The sequence below is a fragment of the Hibiscus syriacus genome, unplaced genomic scaffold, assembly GCF_006381635.1.
Source record: "Hibiscus syriacus cultivar Baekdansim isolate YM2019G1 unplaced genomic scaffold, ASM638163v2 tig00117017_pilon, whole genome shotgun sequence".
Classification (NCBI taxonomy): domain Eukaryota; kingdom Viridiplantae; phylum Streptophyta; class Magnoliopsida; order Malvales; family Malvaceae; genus Hibiscus; species Hibiscus syriacus.
The window spans coordinates 2,171,236-2,196,839 of NW_024063526.1; the positions used below are offsets into that span (position 1 = coordinate 2,171,236).

The 25,604-nt window shown below is 32.1% G+C and overlaps 1 protein-coding gene across 1 annotated transcript; it reads right to left on the bottom strand.

Annotated features, from left to right (window-relative positions):
- Positions 1 to 8,883: 8,883 nt before the first annotated feature.
- On the bottom strand, positions 8,884 to 9,621 carry LOC120195655. The gene has a single exon (XM_039197611.1). The coding sequence runs from the start codon at positions 9,619 to 9,621 to the stop codon at positions 8,884 to 8,886; it is 738 nt and encodes a 245-aa protein (XP_039053542.1).
- Between the last annotated feature and the right edge of the window lie 15,983 nt (positions 9,622 to 25,604).

Consider the following 25,604-nt stretch of genomic DNA (forward strand, 5'->3'; position numbering starts at 1 on the left):
TTCCCGCAAGCATCATTAATTGTGCTATATTAATCATTTTTCATATCATTTTGCCAATTCAAGGTAACATTTTTCAAAATTCTATGTTCATTATTTTTCATAGAGATTAGGCTTTACTTTTTATATATTTTCATACACAAACTAATATATATATCTTCTAAATTTCTATTAATTTTCAAAAAAAATTGGAGAACCCTAGATTTTCTTATTTGGGATTTTTGCTCATTTTCTTAATATTTTATACAAGCTCGCGCGCACACACATGTATACATCCATATTGGTTTTTCATTTTATATATAGTCATACTTAGTATTTTTTATTTACTCCAAATTTATACGTGTGCAAATTTATATATATATATATATATTCCCAAAAACATAAGTACATATATATATTGTTTTTCATACATTAAAATATGCAAATCCATTGTTTTCATCGATTTTATCCTTACAAAGCCTTGAATTATTGACTTAATATGAGCATGGGATTGATTGATAGCATGAATGTATATTGTTTTCTTTTACGAGTTCCTCATCTCGATTACTAAAATGACTTATAACAAATGACCTAGAACTTTATCATCACAAACCAATCCACCTCCTCATCTGGTCCCTAACTCTAATCCAAACCCTAGTGACCTTACTATCTGAAACTCTTATTTCAATTAATTGGGTAACCAAAACCTTTACTCTCATTACTCCAAAAACTTTGAATCTTATCCCCTTCAAAGTTAGCATATGCCCTCCATGTCAGCCTTGAATGTGGTTAAATTTAATTTACTTTATCTCCTTAAGGCTTAGAAGCTAGACAACACATTCAAAATTAAACCAGTTATCTTCCATTAGTTGGTCTTAATTTTTTATTCTAATATGGTGTTTGTGAAAAATGAAGCTCTAACACCCATTTCCTATATAAGTCACCGTACACGAGTCACATATGTCACATGACTTTTAAAATATTTTCGTACTTAAAAACTAGTAAAATTTTGTTTATTTAAATGAATTGTTTAATAATATAATTTATAAAATGTTCTTCAAATATGTAATAATAATAATAATAATAATGTTTTAAATCCATCAAACAATAGTTTAAGTTTGAATATAATATAATATTACAACCCATATGTCAAATACATACCAGAACATCATCATAAAACTAATACATGCCAACTAGTAATATCAAAAGTAAACATCTAAAGATGTCATACAATTACTGACGAGTCAACCATGATTTAAATGTCAACTACACTCTTTACTTTGACCGTACACTATTACCTACACGTGAAAATCATCACACACTAAGTATTTACTTAGTGAGGCATAATATAGTAAATGAGGCATATTAAAACATAAGTATTTCATAAAAGATCAAAATACAAGTTTAATTGTATAAAATATATTAACGCATAAAACTAACTTAATAGGCAAATTTTCCATGAAATAACGTGTGAAACAACATTTCGTATTCCTAACATACTTATAAATTAGTATATTCCAAAATATCCATTCATATCCCCATATATGACAAATGAGAATGGAAGGTACATAATAACATAATTCTAACCCCTATTCAGAATAGTAATCTCATACGACTATCATCCTTGCACAAAAAGGGCCATAGTACACAAAGTACTACTCCAAGTACACAAAGTACTCTTACGAAAATGGAATAATACATTTTCAAAAAAAATTGATAAATATCCATCTCACACCAAGTATGCCAATTACATACATATTGCCACAGTACAAAAAGTACTACTACAATACCACCTTATTTATGGTATTATTATTGCACCTATGACTCTTCATGTGCAAACAACAGGCTTTAAAATTCAAATCGTATTTTAAACATTTAATCCAAACCATCAATAAATAATAATTTGTATGAAACACATCCATTCATTTTAGGGAAATTCATACCCTAAAATCATTCGTAAAAATCATTTTCATAAACTTTATGAAAATATTTCAAAATACGGTAAAACATGATTTTATAAAAACATTCGAGGTTGACTCATCGCAAGTCATCCTCATATCATATAAGTACATAATAAATGCACTCACCTAGTATGCCTCACTATTACGCCTTACTCACGAAGTCCAACTATTCTTGAACTTTTTCCTTGCCTTTTGGTTTGCTTGTATCACAAATTTGATCACTATCTACACAAGCATCCATAATCACATACACAAAGATAAAATACAATGTTAATATCCTTACTAACATTTTTTACAAAATAATAATACTCAAAAGTACTATTATTTTCGAATTCTTTTAATTTTCATCTTAACTTTTCCTTTTTATTTATAATGGGCCCTTGTCATAAATTCTTCAATTCAAGCCCAATAATTTCCTAGCATTTAATTTACAGCCCAATACCTGAACAATGCCATATTTACCACTTAAATCACTAACTTTTCCAATATTTGCCATTATGTACTTAAACTTTGCCAAATTCCCAAAATGGCTAACTTTCACATTCTAACTTCAATTTCAGCCCTCAAAAAGTAATTACCAGAAACATACATCAATTGTTGAGTAATTACACATTCATCCCATAACTTTTCAAAATTGCCAAATAGGTCCTTCGAATTTTGAAAAATTAAAAAATTACCCAAAAGTTTTTATAATGCTCATAGAACCTTCTAAATATCATTTTAAGCCATGAAATTTTCTCCATAATTTTCCCAGCATATTTCCTTAAGGTCGAATGGTGTGTAGTTTAAGGTTCAAGATTTTTTCTAGGTTCCAGCATGAAATTAACATCGATTCAATGTCTCAAGACCTCTAGAATCCGAGCCCTAATTAATTTTCATCAAAACACTTCTTTCCTTAAAAGATAGGGTTTGGCCGAATTCAACATGTGCTTATGTAGCCATGTACAAGGGATTTTAATAATCAATCGTGCTTGTATATGATTCTACAACCTCAAAAACATCAAAATCCATCATTAATTTCATAAACCCTAATGTGAACACAAAACCTAAAATTTGGGATCTTTCAACACAAACCAAATTAGCAAGTAATAATGGTACCAAATGATAGCGTTTTTCGAATAGAACAATTTTTTATTTCATGGCATGATCCAAAATCCAAAGAAAATTGCTCAATAATTGAAAAAAAAATTCTTACCTTAGGAGTAGGCTCACGGCAATGGTGGCTAAAAATTACTTAACTTCATGAAATATTCATTTAATGAAAAATCTTCATTTTTCCATTAATGAAACTTGATATATACAATATATCAAGCCATATAATCTTATTATCTTTCCAAATTCAATGATGAACCTAATATTTTACCCTTTTCCAATATTACCAAGCAACTTTCCAAAATTGCAATCTTATCACTTTGATCCAATGGTCCAAATTAAACATGGAATTAAATCTTCAAATCTAATGATCTAAGTTATTTGCTATAATTTTAATATTTGGAAATAATATTTTTAAGCCTAATTTATCATCCTTCAAAATTTACTAGAATTCTGACTCGATTCGATTATCTGAATTTTTCTCAAACTTTATAACTTTACAGCTTTTAATACAAAATCCGTACAAAAATTTTGATTCCCATGAAAACATTATTTTTTGGGATAAACAATTCATTTACGGTGCTGGATTCCATTAATTTTTTAAATTATGCTTTAGTCCCTAAAAGTTTCCATAAATTTATATTTGGGCCACTTAACTTTCAAAATTTACATTTTGGTCATTAACAAAAATTTGGGGTATTATAGAAGCCCAGACTCGTACCAACAGTATCTCATCTATCTCATGGATCCTCACATCAATGTAGATGCTTCCAACATTGCTTGAAAACTTGTTCTAGATATTTTAGGTAATGATAATGAGAGACAATGTAGACACCACTTTAGAATTTGAACAAGCTTTAGTGTTCTTGATTACCATAAGTGGTTCCAACACCTTATTATCTCATGGAAGTTTTGATGATTGGAAGGTAAATATTCCTTTATTTGTGCTACCAATATTTGGCGGCTTCAATGTTTTCAAACCAACAAGAGGTTAAATTTTTCTTATATTGTTTTTAGTGAGCTAGTAGACACCGTATACAATATTCCCTCCTAGTGCTTGGAGTCCTTAGTCTATGGTTTTCTTTTGAGCCACTTATTCATTAAAGTCGGTATCGAAGTCTCTTGTGATATTGTTATCCTCTTTATCTCTTCCATTGACTTCAAATCTTTACGTAAATCAGGATGAGAGCAAGTTAGAAATACTTGGTAAAGGAAGGAGAAGGCAAGGCAAGGTGCCAAATGATAACTCTCCAAAAGAGTTATCATTTAGGATTCTTTTCACCTAGGTTAAGCTTGCACTTTAGCATTATTAAGACCATGTTAGGATCATTTCTTTACATATTTTATTATAATTTGCATATGGGAATTTGTTGATGAATTGGGTTGATTATAATATTTTATGATGTAAACTGATACGCTGATGTTATGAATTACTTTAAACTATATCTGAAGACGTGTTGTAATATTGCCCTGAATCATTAGTAGAACTGACAACAACTGATGAGTCAACACGAGGTTATGGAAATTTTTTGAATGGGGTAGCTGGTATGACAACTATTAAAAGGCTAACAAATCATGAAAATGTGGATTATTCCTATTGGATAGAGGCTTAACTTTGTAAGCCTATAAAGGGGAAAAAAGATCACACATTTAACACACTATTTTCTTCTCCAATTATTTTCTCCAAAAGTTTTATCTTTCAATCAACCATGGCTACATAAATCCTTCACCAGGGACTGTAGCACCAGTTAATGGAGTAATACCGTGTAGCAGCGGTGATCAATTGTGATTCGAAATTTATTTTGGGTTCTTTTCTTGAGTGAGGGAAGATACTTTATTTAGTTTAGATGTATTATTGTTTATGATGTTATTTGGATTTGGATTCAAGGTGTTCGATTAAATGCTTTTTTTTTTATTTTTTCTTAAAAATATTTTTTGTGGTGGAGCTTATTTGTGATAATTTTAGAGATGCATTTATCTTTATTGTATGTTGCTATTGATTATTTTTAGATATGAAAATTATCGAGGATGTAAGTTATTTTCTTACTGCATTGTTGTTTGCGATAGTAAATTTAGTATATATGTATACTACCAATTGTCACTATTATGTTAACTACTTTATTGTTGGTTTGGAAAGAATTAATTCTAATTGATTAAGTGTTTGATTTTTCAGAGGAGATTAACGTGCTGACCATTGCATGACATATAATCATATTGGGAATTGCCGAATAACAGAAGCATTTATAGGTCCTTGGATCAATTTTCTCTTTTGATTATTGTTACATTCCCTGCCTTTACTATTATGAATTCTAACATTTTCTATAATCCTATCGCTATTCCACTTAAATATTATGTTTTCTATCGAGATTGACAATTCTAACTTTCGATACATCAGTCTTTGTGTGTTCGACATTACGTATAGTTGCATTGAATGTTTTAGCACTATTTGTAGCATCAAGCTTTTGGCGTTATTTCCAGGAGAAATTTTATTGCATTGGAGTTTTTTTTTCTTTCCTTTTTTTACTAAATTTGTTTATTTTCAGTTTGTATGTATCTTACTAGTTTAGTGTTGTTGATGCATAACCCACAATAATAATAAAGATTTAGAACATTTTGGTCTTCAAATTAAATGAAATATTCATTGTCATCCTAGGAAAGCAAATCAACATCAACCCAAAATGGCTCATCTTGATGGTAGCAATGCTTTACCACCATTACAATAAGGTGAAGATGAATTATCGCCTCGAAATTGGGTTAATTCGTTGAACTTCTACAATATTCATGACCATAGTAGACAATTTGAGAGCATGTTGTGCCAACTTCAGACGATCTGAATACTAACATTGTGGGACCTATAATCCTTTCTACCCACTTTGAGTTGAAACCTGTGATGTTCTAGATGCTACAGTCTATGGGGTAATATAGTGGTTCATTTATCTAAGATCTTAGAGCACATTTAAGAGTATTCATGAAAGTGTGAGATTCTTTTGTACAACAAGGACTGCCCAAAGAATCTTCTAAGATAAAGTTGTTTCCTTATTCTCTTCGTGACAAAGCCAAGGCGTGGCTACTCGCTGCCACCTAGTACTATAACATCATACAATGATATCATTAAAAAATTATTGTCTTTCAACCCTCCTAACATAAATACTAATCCGAGGAACGATCTCACATCATTTAACTAATTGGAGTATGATAATCTTTATGAGGTTGGAAGCATTCCAAAGATTTGTTGCACAAATGCCTAATGCATGGTTTCAAGCATTGGACACAAATGGACATGTTTTATAATGGATTGAATATGAAAACAAGAATGGTTGTTGATGCTTCTACTAATGGAGCATTGTTGAATAAGACTTACAATGAACCATATGACATATTGGAAAGAATATCCAACAATGACTATCAATATTCTGACACAATTATTATGTTCGGTAGAAAAATGCTATTATAACACCCCCTTCTCGTATCCATTACTAGACATGAGCTAGAGATGTCACATTAAACTTATGAAACTTTTCTTATTGAAAATAAAAAATATGTTTCTTTAGAACTATTATCGATAAACAATAATTTATTTAATCGCATAAAACACCTATCTAATTATTCATCATTCAAACTAAGTCCATCAATCTTAGCATAAACTAGCTTATAACTTATTCCAAACTGTCTGAGTAAAGTTTATAGAAAATACTTATAACATATATATGCCAACTAGAAAAATCAAATAAAGCATATAGATGTTATTAATGATACTGTAGACTTGTTTCTTGATAAGTAAAATGCCAAGCACTCCTTATTTTGTTATTTTTTGGATAATTTTAAATTTTATTACCCAAGATGCAGAGTTCTGCTACAAAAATTATCCCATCAATGGGATAAATTACAACCTACTTACAACAGAAATGTATGGTCAACACCCCAATGATTACAAATGTAAATATTGATACTATCTAATCTATTTATATTCCTTCATCTTAATTGAATACCTACAATCTTTTTAAAAGAGTTCAATATTTCTTTCACACTTCTTGTACTTCCTCGGTACAATCTTCTATTTCTTTTCTCCAACAAGGAATAGATTAAAGCGCACCAAGCAAGTTTCAAGATAGTAGTGAGAAGGGACTTATCTTTCCAAGCACTACAGGCCCAGTCTAACATGCTCACCTATGGTAAAGGAGGAGTGCTTAAGTTGAAGAGATTCAAAATATTGTTCCATAAGGAAATTGCCAGAGTACAATCAATGAATAGGTGTTCTCTACTCTCCGTAGCCTCCTTGCAGATTATACATGAGCCATCAATAATGATTCCCATTATAAGAAGCATCTCTTTAGTTGGGAGTCTATCTAGAAGCGCCATCCATGTAATCATGCTATGTTTGGGAACGTATAGAGGAAACCATATCAATTTGTGCCATGAGACTTTATCTCCTTTTACCCGAAGTTCTTTCCATAAATCTTTTGTCTTAGTTGCTCCTATAGATAAAACAGGAATAACAACTGCCTCAAGTTTCAATAAGCGCCTGAAACACCAGCTAGAATTTTCTTTATCATCTATGAACAGAAAGTCTTGATATTTAATAATGTAACTTTTGATCCAAGCTACCCACAATGATCCCTCTCCTGTAAGTATATTCCTAATAAGTTGTATCATACTTGCTTTGTTCCATGTTTTAATATCTTTTAATCCGAGTATTCCTTTAGATTTAGCTTAGCAAAATTTTTACCGGCTAACTCTTGCCCTAATGGAAGCCTTATTAGTTCCTTTCCAAAAAAATCTAGAGAAAAGTTGTTCAATCATGTTAATAGTAGTATGAGGTAGAATTAACTGTCTGCACCAGTAATTTGATATACTGCAGAGGACATCTCTGATAAATTCTGATCTTCCTATATAACTCAAGTGTTTTCACGACTAGTGATGAAGCTTTAATTTGATCTTTTGAATAAGAACTACACAGTCCTTTTCAGTGAGTTTCCTTGTGACTAAAGGAACCCATAAGTATCTTACTGGCAAGCAACCATGTTTGAGTCCCATGATTGTAAAATATGCCCAAGATTTCTGAAATTGACTCCAGCAGTAAATAGTTAACATTTAGCAGCATTAAGTTTTAGACCAGACATTTCATATAATTGATCCAGGACACTAATGACTACAGCAACAGATTCGATGTTGCCTTTACAGAAGATAAGTATGTCATCTGCAAAAGTAAGGTGAGTGAGGTCGATGTTTTTGCATTTAGGGTGGTACCCAAACAAACCTTTAGCAGCTGCCATTTAAGGATTCTAGAAAGTAAATTCATTGTAAGAACAAATAATATTAGAGAAAGAGGGTCACCTTGTCTTATTCCCCTTGCACCATTGAAAAAGCCAATAAAACTTCCATTGAAAGAAATGGAGTATCTTGCTTCAGTAAAGTAGGTTTCAATCCAACCAATGAAAGTATTAAGGAGTTGTAAAGCTTTAAGGATTGAATAAATGAAACCCCAGTGGAGATAGTCAAAAGCCTTTTGTAGGTCAATTTTCAAGGCACATCTAGGAGAGATAGATTTCCTTCCATAACTTCTCACCAGTTATTGAGCAAGTAGGGTGTTGTCAACAATATTTATTCATTTTACGAAAGCTGACTGGTTGGGAGATATAATTCCTGGAAGAAGGGTAGTCAACCTTTTTACTAAGATCTTTGTAATTGTCTTGTATATTATAGAACAGTATGAAATAGGCCGAAAATCTTTAACCTTGTTGGGATTAGGTACTTTTGGAACCAACGTAATGGTAGTAGCATTGAAGGCTGGAAGGATGAAAGTCTCTTGAAAGAAGTATTTAATAGCTTTTACTATATCTTCTCCAACCACAGACTAGGATTTTTTGAAAAAGTATGGAGTGAATCTATCAGGATATGGAGCTTTGTCATTTCCTTGGTTGAAAATGGCTTCTTTGATTTCTTCACCAGTTACTTCCTTAACAAGGTTAAAAGAATAATTTGAAGGCAAATTAAATTGCATCAGATTTTTTAGAAGATTAGGCTCATAGTTTTTAACCCCGGAATCTGCAGTACCTAGAAGACATGAGTAAAATACACTTATCTCAGAAGCCATTCCTTCAAAGGATTCAAGCCTTCTACCTTGGTCAATAACGAGAATTCGGATGGTGTCTCTTTTGTTTTTACCTGAGATAATTGAATGGAAGATTTTTGTGCATTTGTCACCCTCTTTTAACCATTGAACTTTGGCCTTTTGTTTTAAGAACATACCCTCTGCTTCTTCAAGAGATAATAGTTCATTCTGTAAAAACAACTCTTTTTCTATAGTGTCTTCTCCACGTAGAGTATATAGCTGAATTTGTTCTAACTCATTTTTCTTTTCAAGCACCGGAGTAGAAATGTCACTGTAACATTCTTTGTTTATGATCTTGAGGCATACTTTTAGACACTTAAGCTTGAGGAAGAGAACCTTCTTCAGGTTTCCTTTAATGGATGGTTGCCATGATTGTATAACTTCATTTAAGAAATTAGGATGAACAGTCCAGAAGTTGAAAAATTTGAAAGGTTTTGGTCGGTTAGTTTGAACCTCCCTATTGAGCCGAACTAGTGCCATACAATTATCAGATGCTCCAGGTCCAAGGAATTCCACAAATGAGTTATGAAAAGTATTTACCCGCGTGGGATTGATAAGAACCCTATCAAGCTTCTTTGCAAGAAAAGAGTGTTGTTGTTTGTTGCTTCAGGTGAAGGAAGGACCAAAGAAATAGTGTTCTTGAAGATGGAGATTTTGAAAGACTTCTTGAAAATCCTTCATGTCAAGAGCTAATGATGGACCCATAAGCTTGTAGTTTAAACTTTCCTTCAATTGTAAGATAACGTTGAAGTTTCCTCCTAAGATCCATGGAAATGATCCAAAAAATGTTTCCAATTCACGTAGATGTTGTCAGAGATGTCTTCTAATTGTACCATTATTGCTTGCATTAATGGTTCTAATGATCTGGGGAGCACCCATAAAAGAGCCTCTAATAGAATGGACTGAGCTGTAGCTTGACAAAGAGAGATGTCTAAACCTTTTTTTCCAAAGAATCCAAAGTCTTCCATTTGAAGCAAATTCGTAGTTTGAACAAGTATTCCAATTCGTAAATTTGGAATTCAAAATTTCCACTGATTTCTCCAATTTAACACAGGTTTCCAATAAACAGAGTATGTTGACATTATTTTGAATAGCCCATTGTAGGACTTTTTCTTGTTTTAGAGGATTGTTTAATCCTCTAATATTCCAGAAACTAATAATCACAGAGAATAAGGGCCCATTGCAACCCCATCAGCGCGACATGTTGGACTTTTTGCATCGTCTATGTGTGTTTTTTTTAATTTGAGATAATTAATCATACATACTACACCTAAAAAAGATGACCGAATTTTCCCCACTTGGTCTTCTATGATTGGTGGATTTTGTCCACTTGTTTGAGGAAAATAAACCTGTTTTGAGATACAGTGAATGCTGATTTTGTTTTTTCTTTTGTTGGCCTTCCTCTACCCCTTTTTGGAATTAAAAGATTAGCATCAATTACTTCCTCGGTTGAACCAGTAGGATTGGAAGTAGGCAGCTCAACTTCAACTATTGGAACGTTGAATACAGAGGTTTGGTCAGCGTCTTTGCCTCATTCCAATGTGAAAGAAAGGACCGAATTAGCTTTATCACCCTCTGCAGCAGTGTCTTTAGGTTATGTATGTGTTTCCATTGGAATTGATTCTTTTTCAATTTCTCTCTTCATATTTTGATGCAAGTTCATATATTATAATCATGTGATTCCGATTCCGAGGTAGAAGTTTTTTCTCCCTTTTTTCTCCAAACTTGCGAAGATCCTGGATTGGAGATTCAAAAGTTTCAGCCTCCGAGGTAGAAGTTTTTTCTCCCTTTTTTCTCCAAACTTGCAAAGATCCTAGGTTGGAGATATTAATAGAGGAATAGGTGGCTCTCTCGATGGTGAAATCGACATGCGACAACTAGCTTTGATATCAAACATGAAAAAATATTGAACCGCGTAAAATTAAAATCTAGTATTTTTTAACATTTAAATTAAGTTATATTTTAAGAAGAAATAAGGTATTTCAATATTTATCATATTTTAACTAAAACTAAGTAGAAACTGCCTAAGGAAAAATTCATATTTATGCTATTAAAATATAACCTTATCAAAAATATAAAACCAAAATTCATGTTAATAACCATATACTACTCACTAAAATTCACACATATAAACTATTATAAACCATTTAAACATTTATACATATCAGAGCATTTCTGACCTAATCAAATCTAGCCATATGAAAACATACTAATACTTATACACATATACATGACAACTAGAAAATCAAATCAATAGTAATATGTCATTATTGATACCACTGTGTAATCTTTTAAAAGTATGCTAGGCTAAACTCTTTATTCCACTGGATCTTCTTTTCCTACATGTGAAAATCATCACACGCTATGTATACACTTAGTGAGACATTATCATAAATAAGTAAGGCATGTAGCAATATAAAATATCGTATAAATCATAATACTGTAAGTATCATATAAAAACATATACAAATATAAATAGACTTGTCAAAATCTTTGCGTTATTTGATAACTTGTAAATCAAAAGTTTAGAGATAAAGCATTTTATGCCAACTTAGAGTATTTTTTGAAAGATTTACTTTCAATGAACATATACAATTGGCTTATTAAATTCATTCTTTCATAAAAAAATATGAAAACATCATTTCTCATATACAAGGCATACAATGCCATAACAAATTACTCAGTAAAATATTTGTTGTCACTCATATCATATAACTTGAACTTTTCATTTTTCATATAAACCATAGCCCAATGTATCATATATGAGAATGCATACTACGCAAGTCACTAGTAGCCACATATTTCACTTTTTGTGCTATAAAGATATACATACAAGTGTTGTAGAACACAACATCATGCATTGATAACCAAGAATACAATATTACCAAATTCACTTACTATATTTTACATTCCCCAAAATCACATTGTACAAAATTCAGTTACCATATACTCACTGTAGTTGCTCACAATAGTACAAAATTCACTTACTATATGCATCAGTCAGCTAATAACACCCACCTCTACGGAATAATGCACAATAGTACCAAATTCACTTACTATGTGCATGACAATTGTACCAAACAATCTCAATGTACATACAATGTGCATTTTTGTTAAATTCATATAGGTTTTGTTCATTAAAAGTATCCATCGTTACTCATAGATCATTTATCATATAGAAGAGCATTGGGCAGTTCATACTCGAAATATTTCATTCTCATATAACATGAATATATTATAAAAAATCATTAATCACTTATCTTTTCAACATATAAGCATCATATCAATCATATGATTAACATCATAGTCATCATAGTCATATACTAGAGTGGGCTCAATTTGAACATTTAAACTAGGATATAACCTAAAAATAACATATAATACATGATTTATCACAATTCCCTATTCAGGAAGTTTTTGTTACCTGTAAAGAATTAATATTATGTGTTAAACTACACACTTAAAATTAATTTCACTTATACTATTATAAACTAGACTCAAATAAAAATCTAACCATATAAATTACTCTTTTTAGTTCAAGTTATACAATTTATGGTGAATTTTCTAATCTAGAATACATAATATATTTTGAGTAAAATTTAATGTATAGATTTCTTACCCATCATCGATTAAAAGTTCATATCCTCTAACATACAGTTCGAAATCAGTTTCCATTTTTGTACACAAAACTAGATTGACATAAAAATTCAATGGTATAAGAATCATATTATAATACATTATATATAATTTTTGGCAATTTTTCCAAAGTTACTTTCAAGAGAATAGAATCTTAGCAGATTTCATTATTCTGCATCTTTTTCTTATTCACCAATTCAATTAGCTTCTACATACAAAATGGACCTATATGCATGAATCATAAAGTAACATAACATCCAAGATTTACTTATTATTATAGTAACTCTGTCATTGGCTCATTGTAAGCCAACATTTCCATAATAACATAAATACAAACCAAATATGCACTCACCTCGACACTTTAAACGTCAACCATAATGTAAAGCTCCATGAATTCTTTGTAAGAGCTCTTTTTCTTTCCTTTTTATTCACTTCACCTCAATTGAACTTGGATGGTTCACCCACGTCAATTACACAACAACTAGAATTAAATATATATATTAGAATCCATTCTAACAATGCATATAAATATAAACGACTCTGTAAAATTAATTTCGATGCTCAATCAAAACTAATTACACTCCATACACTTTAAAATTCTATCAACACTTCACATTATAACTTCAAATCTCCCCATATCCAAATTAAAGAATAATTCACATAACATTTCCAATTTCACAATCTAATTATCAATATGAATTCTTTTGGAATTCATCTTATTATTTCCATAATATAAATTCAATTCAAATTCAACTTCATATCAAAATGCTAATCATGGCCAAATATTATAGAGGCATTTCAAGTGGTTTCAATCATCATGCATACATGGAAATGTTTCCATAACATTAAATCATCAAAATCTATCCTTAAAACATCATAATCAAACTTCACATTCATCCATCCTATTCATTAAATTATGTTTCCAAGCATGGAAAGTGTGAAAAAATGGTACTAAATGATATAAAATTTCATGTAGAACAATTTCATATTTCATGGTTTCATCCAAAAAGCAAAGGAATTGGCTTGAAAATGGAAAAAAATTCTCATATTTGGCATGGAGTTCACTACATGTAGGAGGAAGATTAGCAAAGTTTCATGTATTTTCTCCTAAAAACCTATTACAGTTGTTCTTTTAAAGATTAAAATTAATTAATCCAACGTCTAATATGAACAAACATATTCATACTTTTAAAAATTTCCCTTTCACATGATCAAAAATTACAATCTTGTCATTTTAATCCAATGGTCCTGGTTTAACATGGAAAATTAATCTTAAATCCAATGATCCATGTTAAATTATTCCATAATAAAATATGGAAATGAAATTATCACACTTCCTCTATCATCATTCAAAATATCTTAAAAATTTTATTATATCCAACTATCTAAATTTTCCAAACATTATCGCTTTATAGCTTTTAATAAAAAAAATCAAGATAAAAAATATAAAACCCACAAAACATCCTTCTTGGGGGTAAACTATTCGTTTATGGGCCAAAATACAAAATTTTTAAAAATTAAACTTTGGTTCCTTGAACTTTTTAAAAGTTTGTACTTTGGTAACTAAACTTTCAAAAATTATATTTTGGTTACTAGTAAAAAAATAGGGATATTACAATGAGTGACGATATAGCGAGGAGATTTTTTTTGTAAAGAATTTTATTTGGAGAAAGGATTTGATTTATCATTTGTGGAAGACCCGCTTGCATATGCTTATGTCAATGATATTATTGCCAAGTTGAGGTGGGAGACCTTCTACTCTCACCTGGCGACATCATCTAGGAGTTGGTGTGGTAGTTCTACAACAACTTTACCAATAACCAGTAACCCTTAGTTTATGTGCGAGAAAAGATAGACCAATGGTGGTCCAAGCCCATAACCAAAATGTTGGGATCGAGAAAGCGGAATATGAGCACACAGTTTGTTATTGGGCTAATTAGTTTTGACTTCGAAATGATTAGCGATGACCTTTGCTTACCTACATATGATTGGAACAAATAAAAAGTCGGTGCCTACACCATTAAGAGAGTCAACCTCACTCTACCAATAAGGGTATGGTTTACATTTATTCACACTCATTTAAGGCCTATAATGCACTACTCTACAATAACCAAGATTAAATCTTTTTATTGCATTCCATCATGTTTTGTAGACATATAGATGTTAGGGAAATCATAACTGAAGATTTATTTACATGTACTCAAAAGACAACAATATATTTATTTTTTCCCATCACTAACTACTGCACTATGAAAACAAGCACAAGGGTTTGTCAATGACTCTGACTAGGTTTTTGAGAATCGAGGTTCCATAACATCTTTTTCAATTAATTATATGATTTTCTAAGAGGAGTTATCAAAGGGTCATTATAATGAAGGTTTGTAAGCTACCTTTGAAGTTGAAAGTGATGTTGATATTGCCATTGTACTAGCAGGAGTCCCAAATTTGAAAGAACTATAGATTATTTTGGTATAAATGGTAGCAAAGTAAGAGAGGATTACATCCATGTTGATAAACGACTTGCAAAACCAGTCATAAATGCATAGAGCCCAAGTGTGCCATTGAGAATACGATCAAGAAAGGGATAGAACTATCCACAAGGTGTTATGCAAGAAATTCCCTATAGTGGTTGTCATGTTTCTAGCATTCTCAAGTTAGTGTTTAGGGTTTATCCCAACCACAAGTGAATGTTAGTGAAAATAGTTCAACCAATAATGACGAGGAAGAAAGTAAAGATGAGGAAGAAGATCCTGATATGGATATGGATGATGATAAAGATGGTTTCGTGAAAGATGCTACTGAGAAGGACGCTGGTTCTGAATATGCATCTCCTGAAGTGGATACTAAGGACTTTGAGGATATCTATATCATGGATGTTGATGAGGAAGACACTAGACATCAATAATAGGAGACGATTTTAGAAAAGGAGAACCGAAACCAGGATAAAGAGTTTTGAAAACTTCTTAATTTAAATGATGACAAAGCTACTCGTGATGTTGCGATAGAGAATGAGCATGATATTATAAGGAGAGCCTGAGGAGTCAGTTGATGTACATGTTAGTGGCATGGAAGGATATTGATCCTGTGTAAATGTGTGTGGTATGGCATGTAAATCTATACAAGTATACACAATCGAAAATAATATCGTAGTGAGTGAGTATCATCTCAACATAGATTGGGGGAATTATTTAAAGTAAGCTATAACTAGAAATTAGGTGTCACTAACTAATCCTAAGTGTCTAAGTATAATGATATAAACAAGGGAAAAATATGATGTGGAAGATGGTATGTACAAATGGAAAAATATTATGTAGGAATAAATTTTTGTGAAGTGAAGTGAGCATGATTTTTTATGTCATGGCAAGAAATTTATGCAAGAGTAAATAATAAAAAAGGCTAAGGCATGAAATATATGAGTTCTGATTATAGACTGAAAATCTCACATAATCAAGCTTTTAACGGAGCACATTAGTTGGATTTGCTACAGTGGGAGATTATTCGATGTCTAAGATGATCTAAGTCGCTTGAAACCTCTTCTTATCTCTAAGGCATATTAAAACCTCACAATCCCTGATTAGCTCCCCTATTTACATAGATATAACCTAACTCTCTCGATATTATGTATCTACACTTAAAATATGGCTATATTTAAATAGCTCTTATAAATACTAAGAATTTTATGTCATGGCATCAGACAATCTTTGAAAAGCTCTTACAATGCTATGGCATAAAGTTAAAACAGTGAATAAAACAACATAAAATATAAACATACTTAATCTTCCATTAAACATAAAATAAAAACATCATCCCAACAGTAAATAGATATGTTCATGGTGGTGCTAAAATCATCCCAAATCGTTATTAACTACAAGCCCATTAAAAATATAACAAATAAAGAACAAGGAGAATAAAAAATCCTAACAAAGGGCTGCTGCCGTGACTTTCTGATCACCACCATGAACCGCTCTAGTGGGCTAGCCTCCTTCGAGGGCCTAGCCGCTACTCCAGTGAAGCCTGACTATGGAGAACATTAAGAAAGGAAGAGAGAATAATGGTGGAGAAGTTGCTCAGCTATCTTTTCCAAAGCTTTTAACATAGGTGAGAGTGGGGATTTTTAAAATGGTAGGCATAATGTGCTATTTGTAATGGGGTATTTCTTGGGTTTAGTTCCCTTGAAATTTCCCTAACTACTCTTGAATTCATACCCATTTCATGAATAATATGACAAATGGCAGTGGTCCCAAATCCTTGGCAAGGGCAAAGGTCACGTGAGGTGCAATGGATAGCTGGCCACGCGACGTTAGCAATTTTGTCACATATTGCGTTTGACTTGCAAGATAAAACTTACCGTGGCAAACAATTCCTCACATTCATTGACTTTAGTACCATTGGCCCTTACATAAAAAATTGTCTTGGTAAATAATCTCCTCCTCGATTATTTCCTATCACTTGCATCATCACAAACAACAGACAACCTTCTGATTCGCAGCATCAGTTTTATCAAAAATTCTTTGCCACATCTTTTGTACAAGTAATAGCCTAAGTAAAAAGGTGTAAATATAGTTTTTACGGAGTTATCACACTCCTAAACTTAATCTATTTCTTGTCCTCAAGCAATGGATAATGGACAACAGAAAATAAAATGCTATGGTAAAATTTTAATTAGGATAGTCATTGGTCTAAAATTCCATCCCTATGCAAAAACGTGACTTCAACATGCTAGACTAATTGAGAAGTCAAGTACCTTTCCCTAAGCCAATATCCTTTGCAAGAGAGTGTGTGTGATTGTATCTACTCTATGCTTAACGAAATTAGAAAGTCCACAAGTAAGTTCTTTTTTTTTTGCTAAGTCATAAAATTATTCATTAAGCACATAATTACTCTTATTTGTTCAACACTTAAACTTTCTAATTTTTTAGTTTTTCAATTTTTTTAACATTGCCCAATAGGAGTCAGTCTATCATAAGTATGATTTTCCTTTACTGTGTCTGCCATTTATTGAAATGCAATATCCAAGAAATGCCTCAATAAAGAAAATACGCAAAGTCATCCCGTGACTACTTTCACTCTCTCATGTACTAAGGATACCATTTATTCAAGGGGGTTTCCCGACAATGCCATTGCACAGAGGAGTGTCCCATTATAGCTATGCCAAGGCATTTATTTGCAATTCAATACAATTAAAAACATTGAGGAGTTTAACTTAGCCTTTCAAACATTGATATAACAGTTAAGTTCATTACTAAAATTTTGTGCCACGGCAAGAAAAAGTTATTTCATAACTTTTTTTAAGTTCCTCAAGCATAGAAAACATATAATCTTGTTCAAAGTCACAAATAATCAAGTTCTAGGGCCAATTCTATCCTCCTCAATAGTCATGTACATTAAGTTCTAGCCATGGCCAAAATATTTTATCATCGTTAAGCATCATCAACTTTTTCCAAGTAACTAACCTAATACTAACTAATGCCATAATAATTTTTTTGCTAACATTATCAATACAAATGACTAAGTACAAGAACAATACCTTCCTCGAAGGGATGCATTGTCCTCAATGCATGAAAACTAAATAAATTAAACTAATCTAAATACAATGCAAAAGAAAAGGTGGTGAAGTACCTCATTGTGGTGGGGCAACTTTGCTGGATGCTCGGGTGTTGCGTCTCTTGTGTGGGGGTACGCTATTAGAGTCTGTATCATCGAGCATGTGTGGTGATGAGATAGCAACATGTGCATGGCCGACTGAACACTTTAGGTGACGCCTGGTCCTGGTAGACTAACTTGCTGTGGCATTCCTCTGTTGGTAGATTCTCAAAATGTTCTTTAGAATAAAATAAGGCATATATATGCAAATAAAACTCGTACCAATAAAATAAAATTAGTTTATTTATGCACACAATGCAAAAATATTTTCCCGTGATAAATTTTTTAAGGCATAGACAAAATCTCAGGCATCAAGTAGAAGTAGTGTCGATTTTTTATGCATGATGAGTGCTCCTTTATAGGGCTTCCGCCTTTGAACATTCACTTTAAATGTTGTCCCATCATCCATGTTCATGATTTCTATTGCGACATGGCTATGCACTTGATGCACTAGGAAAGGTCCTGACCATCTTGACTTCAGCTTGCCTCAAATCAACTTCAGTCTGGAGTTGTAGAGGATCACTTGTTAGTAAGGAAAAAAATGTTGTGCCAAAATTTTTCTATCATGCAACTTCTTTGTTTTTTTTCTTTGTAGAGACATGTATTCTCATATGCCTGTACTCTAAACTCCTCCATCTTCTTTAGCTCCAGCAAGCTGTGCATCCTTGTTAAATTTATTGTTAGCCCAAAAAGCCTTGTGCTTCAGTTCTATAGGTAAGTGACATGCCTTTCTATAAACCAACTTAAATGAATACATCCCTAATCCCACAATTCCTTATCTAGTTTCGGAGACCTATCTTTTCTTCTTGGGTTGACTATTTTCTCGAGTATTTGTTTGATCTCATGTTTGGAGAGTTTCGCCTGCCCATTGATTTGAGAGTGGTATATAATGGCAATTTTATTACCTACCCCATATATTTTCAATTCCTTGGTAATTAATTTGTTGTTAAAGTGGGTGCCCTCATCATTGATAATTGCTCTTGGTGCTCTAAAACATGTGAAAAATATTTTTGTGTAAGAATTTTAGTACGATCTTAGAGTCATTTCTAGGTGTTTCATTGGCCTCGACCCATTTGGACACGTACTCCAAAGCTAAAAGTATGTACATAATACCAAAGGATTATGGGAATGTTCCCATAAAATCGATCCCCCATGCATCGAAGAGTTTAACTTCCAAAATATTTTGCCATGGCATCTCATTTCTCTTCGATATATTCTCGGTGCATTAACAATGATTACATGACTTATAGAAGTCATGCATGTCATTGAACAAGGTGGGAAAAGAAGAGACAGATTGTAGGACCTTTGCAGCAGTCATAGCCCCACCAAATTGCCCTCCACACGGGGATGTATGGTAATGAAATAGAATCTCCTTATGTTCTTCTTTGGGAACACACCTATGGATTATTTGATCGACACATTGTTTGAATAAGAATGGTTCCTCCCAGTAGTAATGCCACATCATGTCTGAACTTTTTTCTGCCACGACAAGAAAAATTTGGAGGCATAATACCACTAAAAAGAAAATTATCTATGTTAGCATACCATAGTGTTGTCGTGGCAAATAATATTTTATCGTCTGGGAATTCCTCATGAATATGTTTCAAGTTATATCAATTTTTTTGTTCTCTAGGCTAGACAAGTGATCTTCCACTTGGTTCTTAGTACCATTCCTATCATTCAACTCTAAATCAAATTATTGCAATAAGAGTATCTGTCTAATAAGCCTAGGCTTGGCATCACTTTTATCCACTAAGAATTTCATGGTTGAGTGATCAGTGTGCACAATGACCTTAGTTCCTTTAAGGTATTCCCTAAACTTATCAGGGTACGACTAGCATAGTAAATGGCATGAAAGATTTACTTTTTCTTTTCCCTATCACCGCTCCTACTACATAGTCACTCGCATCGCACATTATTTCAAAAAGGACATCCTAGTCAGGTACAATAATACTTGGTGTCGTGACAAGTTATTCTTTTTGCTCCATGAATACGTTGAGACAGTTGTCATTGAACACGAACGACTGATTTTACAGTCACAAAAGACAAAGAGGCTTAGAAATCTTTGAAATATCTTTAATCAAACGCCTATAAAATCCAGTTTGTCGTAGGAAACTCCTTATGCCGTTCATAGTGGTGGGTGAAGGCAACTTTTTAATCACTTCCAACTTGGCATGGTAAACCTAAATGTCGTAGTGAGAAATTTTGTGGCCCAACACAATTCCCTCTATCACCATAAAGTGTCACTTTTCCCAGTTAAGAACGAGGTTGGCCTCCTCGCATCGCTTCACCACTTTATATAAATTGTCGAGGCATTTGTCAAAATCATCGTCCGAGGCGAAAAAATCATCCATGAAGATTTCTATGTAGTCTACCAACATATATGAAAATATGGCTATCACACACCTTTAAAAAGTTGACGGGGCATTACAAAATCCGAATGACATACTTCTAAAGGCATAAGTGTAACACCCATCTCCCGTATACGTTTATGTACACAAGTCATAGGTGTCACACGGCTTTTAAAAAAATTCACCCATTTGTAGAACTCATAAAATTTTGTTTCGAAATTTAAAATAAAACATTTTAGTGCAACAATAAAATAGTCGTTGGAAAATATTACCAAAATTATCACTTTAATTACATTCCAGAGTAGTTTCCTTAATTTCGATTACATGCCAGTAAATTTCAAAATAAACATGATTGTCCTACTGTTATTGATGAGAGTCAACCTTAGACTAATGATAGTTGCTACTGCATCCTTTACTTGGCTAGTCTTTGCTTTTACATACGCGTAAATCAACACACGTTAAGTATTGACTTAGTGAGACATAAAATTGTAAAGAAACTGCAATTTATACATAAGTATATCATGGATATTTAATGACGAATTACATCACATACTACATATGGATCAAATAAATCCTTCTTAGTTAAACCATGTTTCTTTCATACAATCACCGAAATTATTCTTAGTATGCCCATCATTACCTATCCTTCTGTATATTTTCCCAATTATTCTTTGTTGGTTCTATGTACGTTAAATGAGAAAGTAATATACATATATTGCACCAAAATGCCAAATGGTCATTTATGTTTTATAATTACCATGAGAGGCACCTTGTATGTCGTTAATATATCGTTATGCATTTTCATTTATGGCATCATTTCATGTTGATCATGCACCGTTATGCATTTTCATTTATGACATCTTTTCATGCTGATAATGCACCATTATGCATTTTCATTTATGTCATCCTTTCATGTAGATAATGCACCGTTATGCATTTTCATTTATGGCACCCTTTCATGCCAATAATGAACTGTTATGAATTTTCATTTATGGCATCATTTCATGCCGATAATGCACCTTATGCATTTTCTTTTTCATTTATGGCATCTTTTCATGCTGATAATGCACCGTTATGCATTTTCATTTATGGCATCCTTTCATGCCCATAATGCACCGTTATGCATTTTCATTTATGGCTTCCTTTCATGCTGATAATGCACCGTTATGCATTTTCATTTATGGCATCCTTTAATGCCTATAATGCGCCGTTATTAATTTTCATTTATGGCATCCTTTCATGCCGATAATGCACTGTTATGCATTTTCATTTATTCATTCATTTTAGAGCAGTTCATACTCTAAAACTTATTCATAATATCATTTTCATACATATAATGAAAGCATATTAAATACTATAAAAATACATTTAATAAAAATATTCTAAATTGACTCATTGCGAGTCTTCCTCGTCTCATATTAATACAATAAATGCACTCACTTGGTATGCCTAGTTAATATGTTTTAAGGATGTTCAACTATTCGACAACTTTATATTTGCCCTTTTTCTTGCTTGACTTGGGAGCTTGGTTACGATCTACACAAGTATCCATTAAGTACACATACCATACTAAATGTTAGTATACTTCTCTAACATTTATACTTGTAATAATACTTAAAAGTACTACTATATTCAATTTCTATAAAAATTCATCCTATCTTAAAGTTTCCAAATTCAATAGTATTGGTACCCCTATCATGGTATCGATACTTATATACTATGGTATCAATACTCCCTTTCAGTATCGATACCATTTCTACATTCTGTAATCCATGGTATCGATACCTTCCTTTTAGTATCGATACCCGCATCAGCATCGATGTTAATTGCATTTGTATCGATATTGTTCATCATAATTCTTCAAATTTAAATCTATAGTATTGGTACTGTTCTTCCAGTACCGATACCCATACCCATATTTTCCATTTTCAGCTCGATTTTTACAAAATTTTAATTTATAACTCTTACTTTTACCTCAAACAATGCCAATAAACTTAACATCACTTAAACCAACTAACTTTCTCCATTTAGCTTCTTATAATATCTAAATTCTCCAAAGAACATCTCAAACTAAAAATCATACCACTTTTTCTAACATGTTTTTAATCACATCCAAGGATTCTAATCTTTTATTTACTTCTTTGACAACTCAAATATACTTGTAAACAACAATAAAACTCAAATTTCAACAAATCACTCAAAAACCCATTTTCTTCAATCTAAAATAAAACATACATTTCTTAGTTTTAATCCTCTTTAACCCTTCCTTAAGCTTACACATCACTTAAGGTTTCAAGAACAAACCCAAAACGAAAGGAAAACCAACATTGAAGAACCCTTACCTTGGCTATGGAGGGCACGAGACTAGGAGGAGGAAGAAGAGAACTTAACTTGTTCTCCATTTTCCCTTTTTCCCGTTCTTAAATACCCTAATTAAAATGGATTTTAAATCCATTTCCCTCTAAAGGACCAAAATACCCTTTCATTCTTCCATTCATCTTAATCACAATTTCTAAATCATTTTCTTATACTTTACCATTAATTCAATTTAATCCTCTAAATTTTTAAATCTTTTCAATATAGTCAGTAACTTGATATTTGGGGTATTACAATTCTTCCCCTTAAGAAAAAATAGTCCTCAAAATTAAAGACTTTATGCTTTTACCACAACACTTCAACTAAAGGAATCGTCTTGCGACGCTGTTTATTGATTTCTCGAGTCCAGATTCGTATTGGTTCTTTTTCATAATTTAAATCTGATTGAATATCTATTCCCCTTAATGTAAGAACATACGATGAATCGATATGTAATTACTAAGCAACAAAACATGAAAAATATTAGAGGTCTTGTCAATTCAGGAGGCAAAGCTAACTGATAAAATCTCATAAGGTCTAATAATTCTAATACTAGTCCAAACCGCGATACTTCCTTTCAAGGCGATACTTTCAGAAAGACTTTATCATCTTCTTGCTATTCAATCTCTTTTATTTTTAGATCAGCATAAGACTTTTGTTAATCTAAAGCTATCTTAAGATTATATTAGTTTACTTTCATTTTATATTCCATTTCCTTCATTAAATCAGGGCTAACTAAATTTTGATTTTTTAACTCAAACCAATTTAATGGTGTTCAACATTTTCTCCCATATAAAGCTTCGTATACAACCATCTTGATGTTCAATTAATAACTGTTATTGTAAGCAAATTCTGCTAAAAGCAAATATTTTTCCCATGATCCTTGAAATCAATTACACATGCCCTCTATATACCGTCCAATATCGCAGTAGAATGTTCCGACTAACCATCCATTTATTGAAGAAAAAACCGTACTGAATTTTAATTGAGTATCCAATGGTTTATGGAAGAATTTTGAAACCTTAAAATGAATTTTGAATCTCTGTCAGATATGGTTGATAATGGTAATCCATGCAGCCAAACTATCTCTTACATGTATATCTCGTCATATTTATCCATCGACTACTACGGTCGTACCAAAATGAAGTGAGTTGTCTTGGTAAATCTATCAACAATCACCCATATTGAGTTTTCTTGATAAGTGTTAAAGCTATCCTTGTAACAAAGCCCACCATAACTTGTTTCCCCTTTTCATTCATGAATAGAGATTGATTGAAACAATCCAGAAGATACTTGATGTTCAACTTTTCCTCTAATAGTACGTAAGACACATTGCTACAATTTCTGTAATGGCTCTTTTCAAACTAGGCCACCAAATCGACTATTTAAATCTTGGTACCTCTTGTTTCCATCTAAATTCATAGTCAACGAACTTAATGCCTCAAAAAAATATCTTTTTAAATTCTTAATCATCGGGAATACAAAGTCTCCCACGATAATACGAACATCCGTCGAACTTGACCTCAAAAGTCCTTAATATCTTCATTTTCTACTTATAAATTCTTATCAAGAAGTTTTCTTCTTTTCTTTGTAATTATCTTATTAGATCTAATAAAAACATCGTCTTCATCTTTAATTCATCTCACAATGCCATTTTCATTCAACACTAACCGCACATCCATAGCTCGCAAAACTAAAAAGGTTTCTGACCAAGTGCATCTGCATCAACATTGGCCTTTCTTGGAAAATAAATGATCACATCATAATATTTTAAAGGTTTTGTCCATATTTTCTGTCTCAGCTTCAACTATTTTTAAGTCCACAAGTACTTTAGGCTTTTTATAATTAGCATAACTATAGCACCGCTCACCATACAGATAATGATGTCAAATCTTTTGAGGAAAACTCGATTGTTGCCAACTCTAAATAATGCATAGGGTAATTTCTCTTGTGAGTCTTTAACTTTATAAAGACATATGCCACAACCTTATCTTTTTGCATAAGCATGCTTCCTAAGACGTTAGGAGATGTATCAGTAAAAACCACATAATCCTTACCTAACTCAAGTCGAAAAGTTCTTCACTAACCTTCGATAGTAACCAATAAACCCCAAAGAAATCCAAACTTCAAGAACATTCTTTGGAAGTTTCCAATCTACCACAACATGAGTTTTTCTTAGGATCTACTCTTATACCTTATGCCGAAATAACCTGGCCAAAGAAAGCCATCTCTTCTAACTAGAATTTCATATTTGGATAGTTTGGCATACAGTTTCTTCTCTAGAAGAGTTTTATTTAACTGTAAAAAATATATGCATAACCACATAGATTTATCTTTCTTTTCGCTAATAACACAAATACTCCCCAAGATGAAATACTCGGGCTGATAAAACCTTGATCAATCAACTCTTATAATTAAGCCTTTAATTCTCTTGACTCGCTTAAGTCATTTGATACGAAATCATAGAAACATGTTCAA

Excerpts from the sequence above, each read along its gene's own strand:
- LOC120195655 (XM_039197611.1), bottom strand. The coding sequence starts at position 9,621 with ATGGCACTAGTTCGGCTCAATAGGGAGGTTCAAACTAACCGACCAAAA.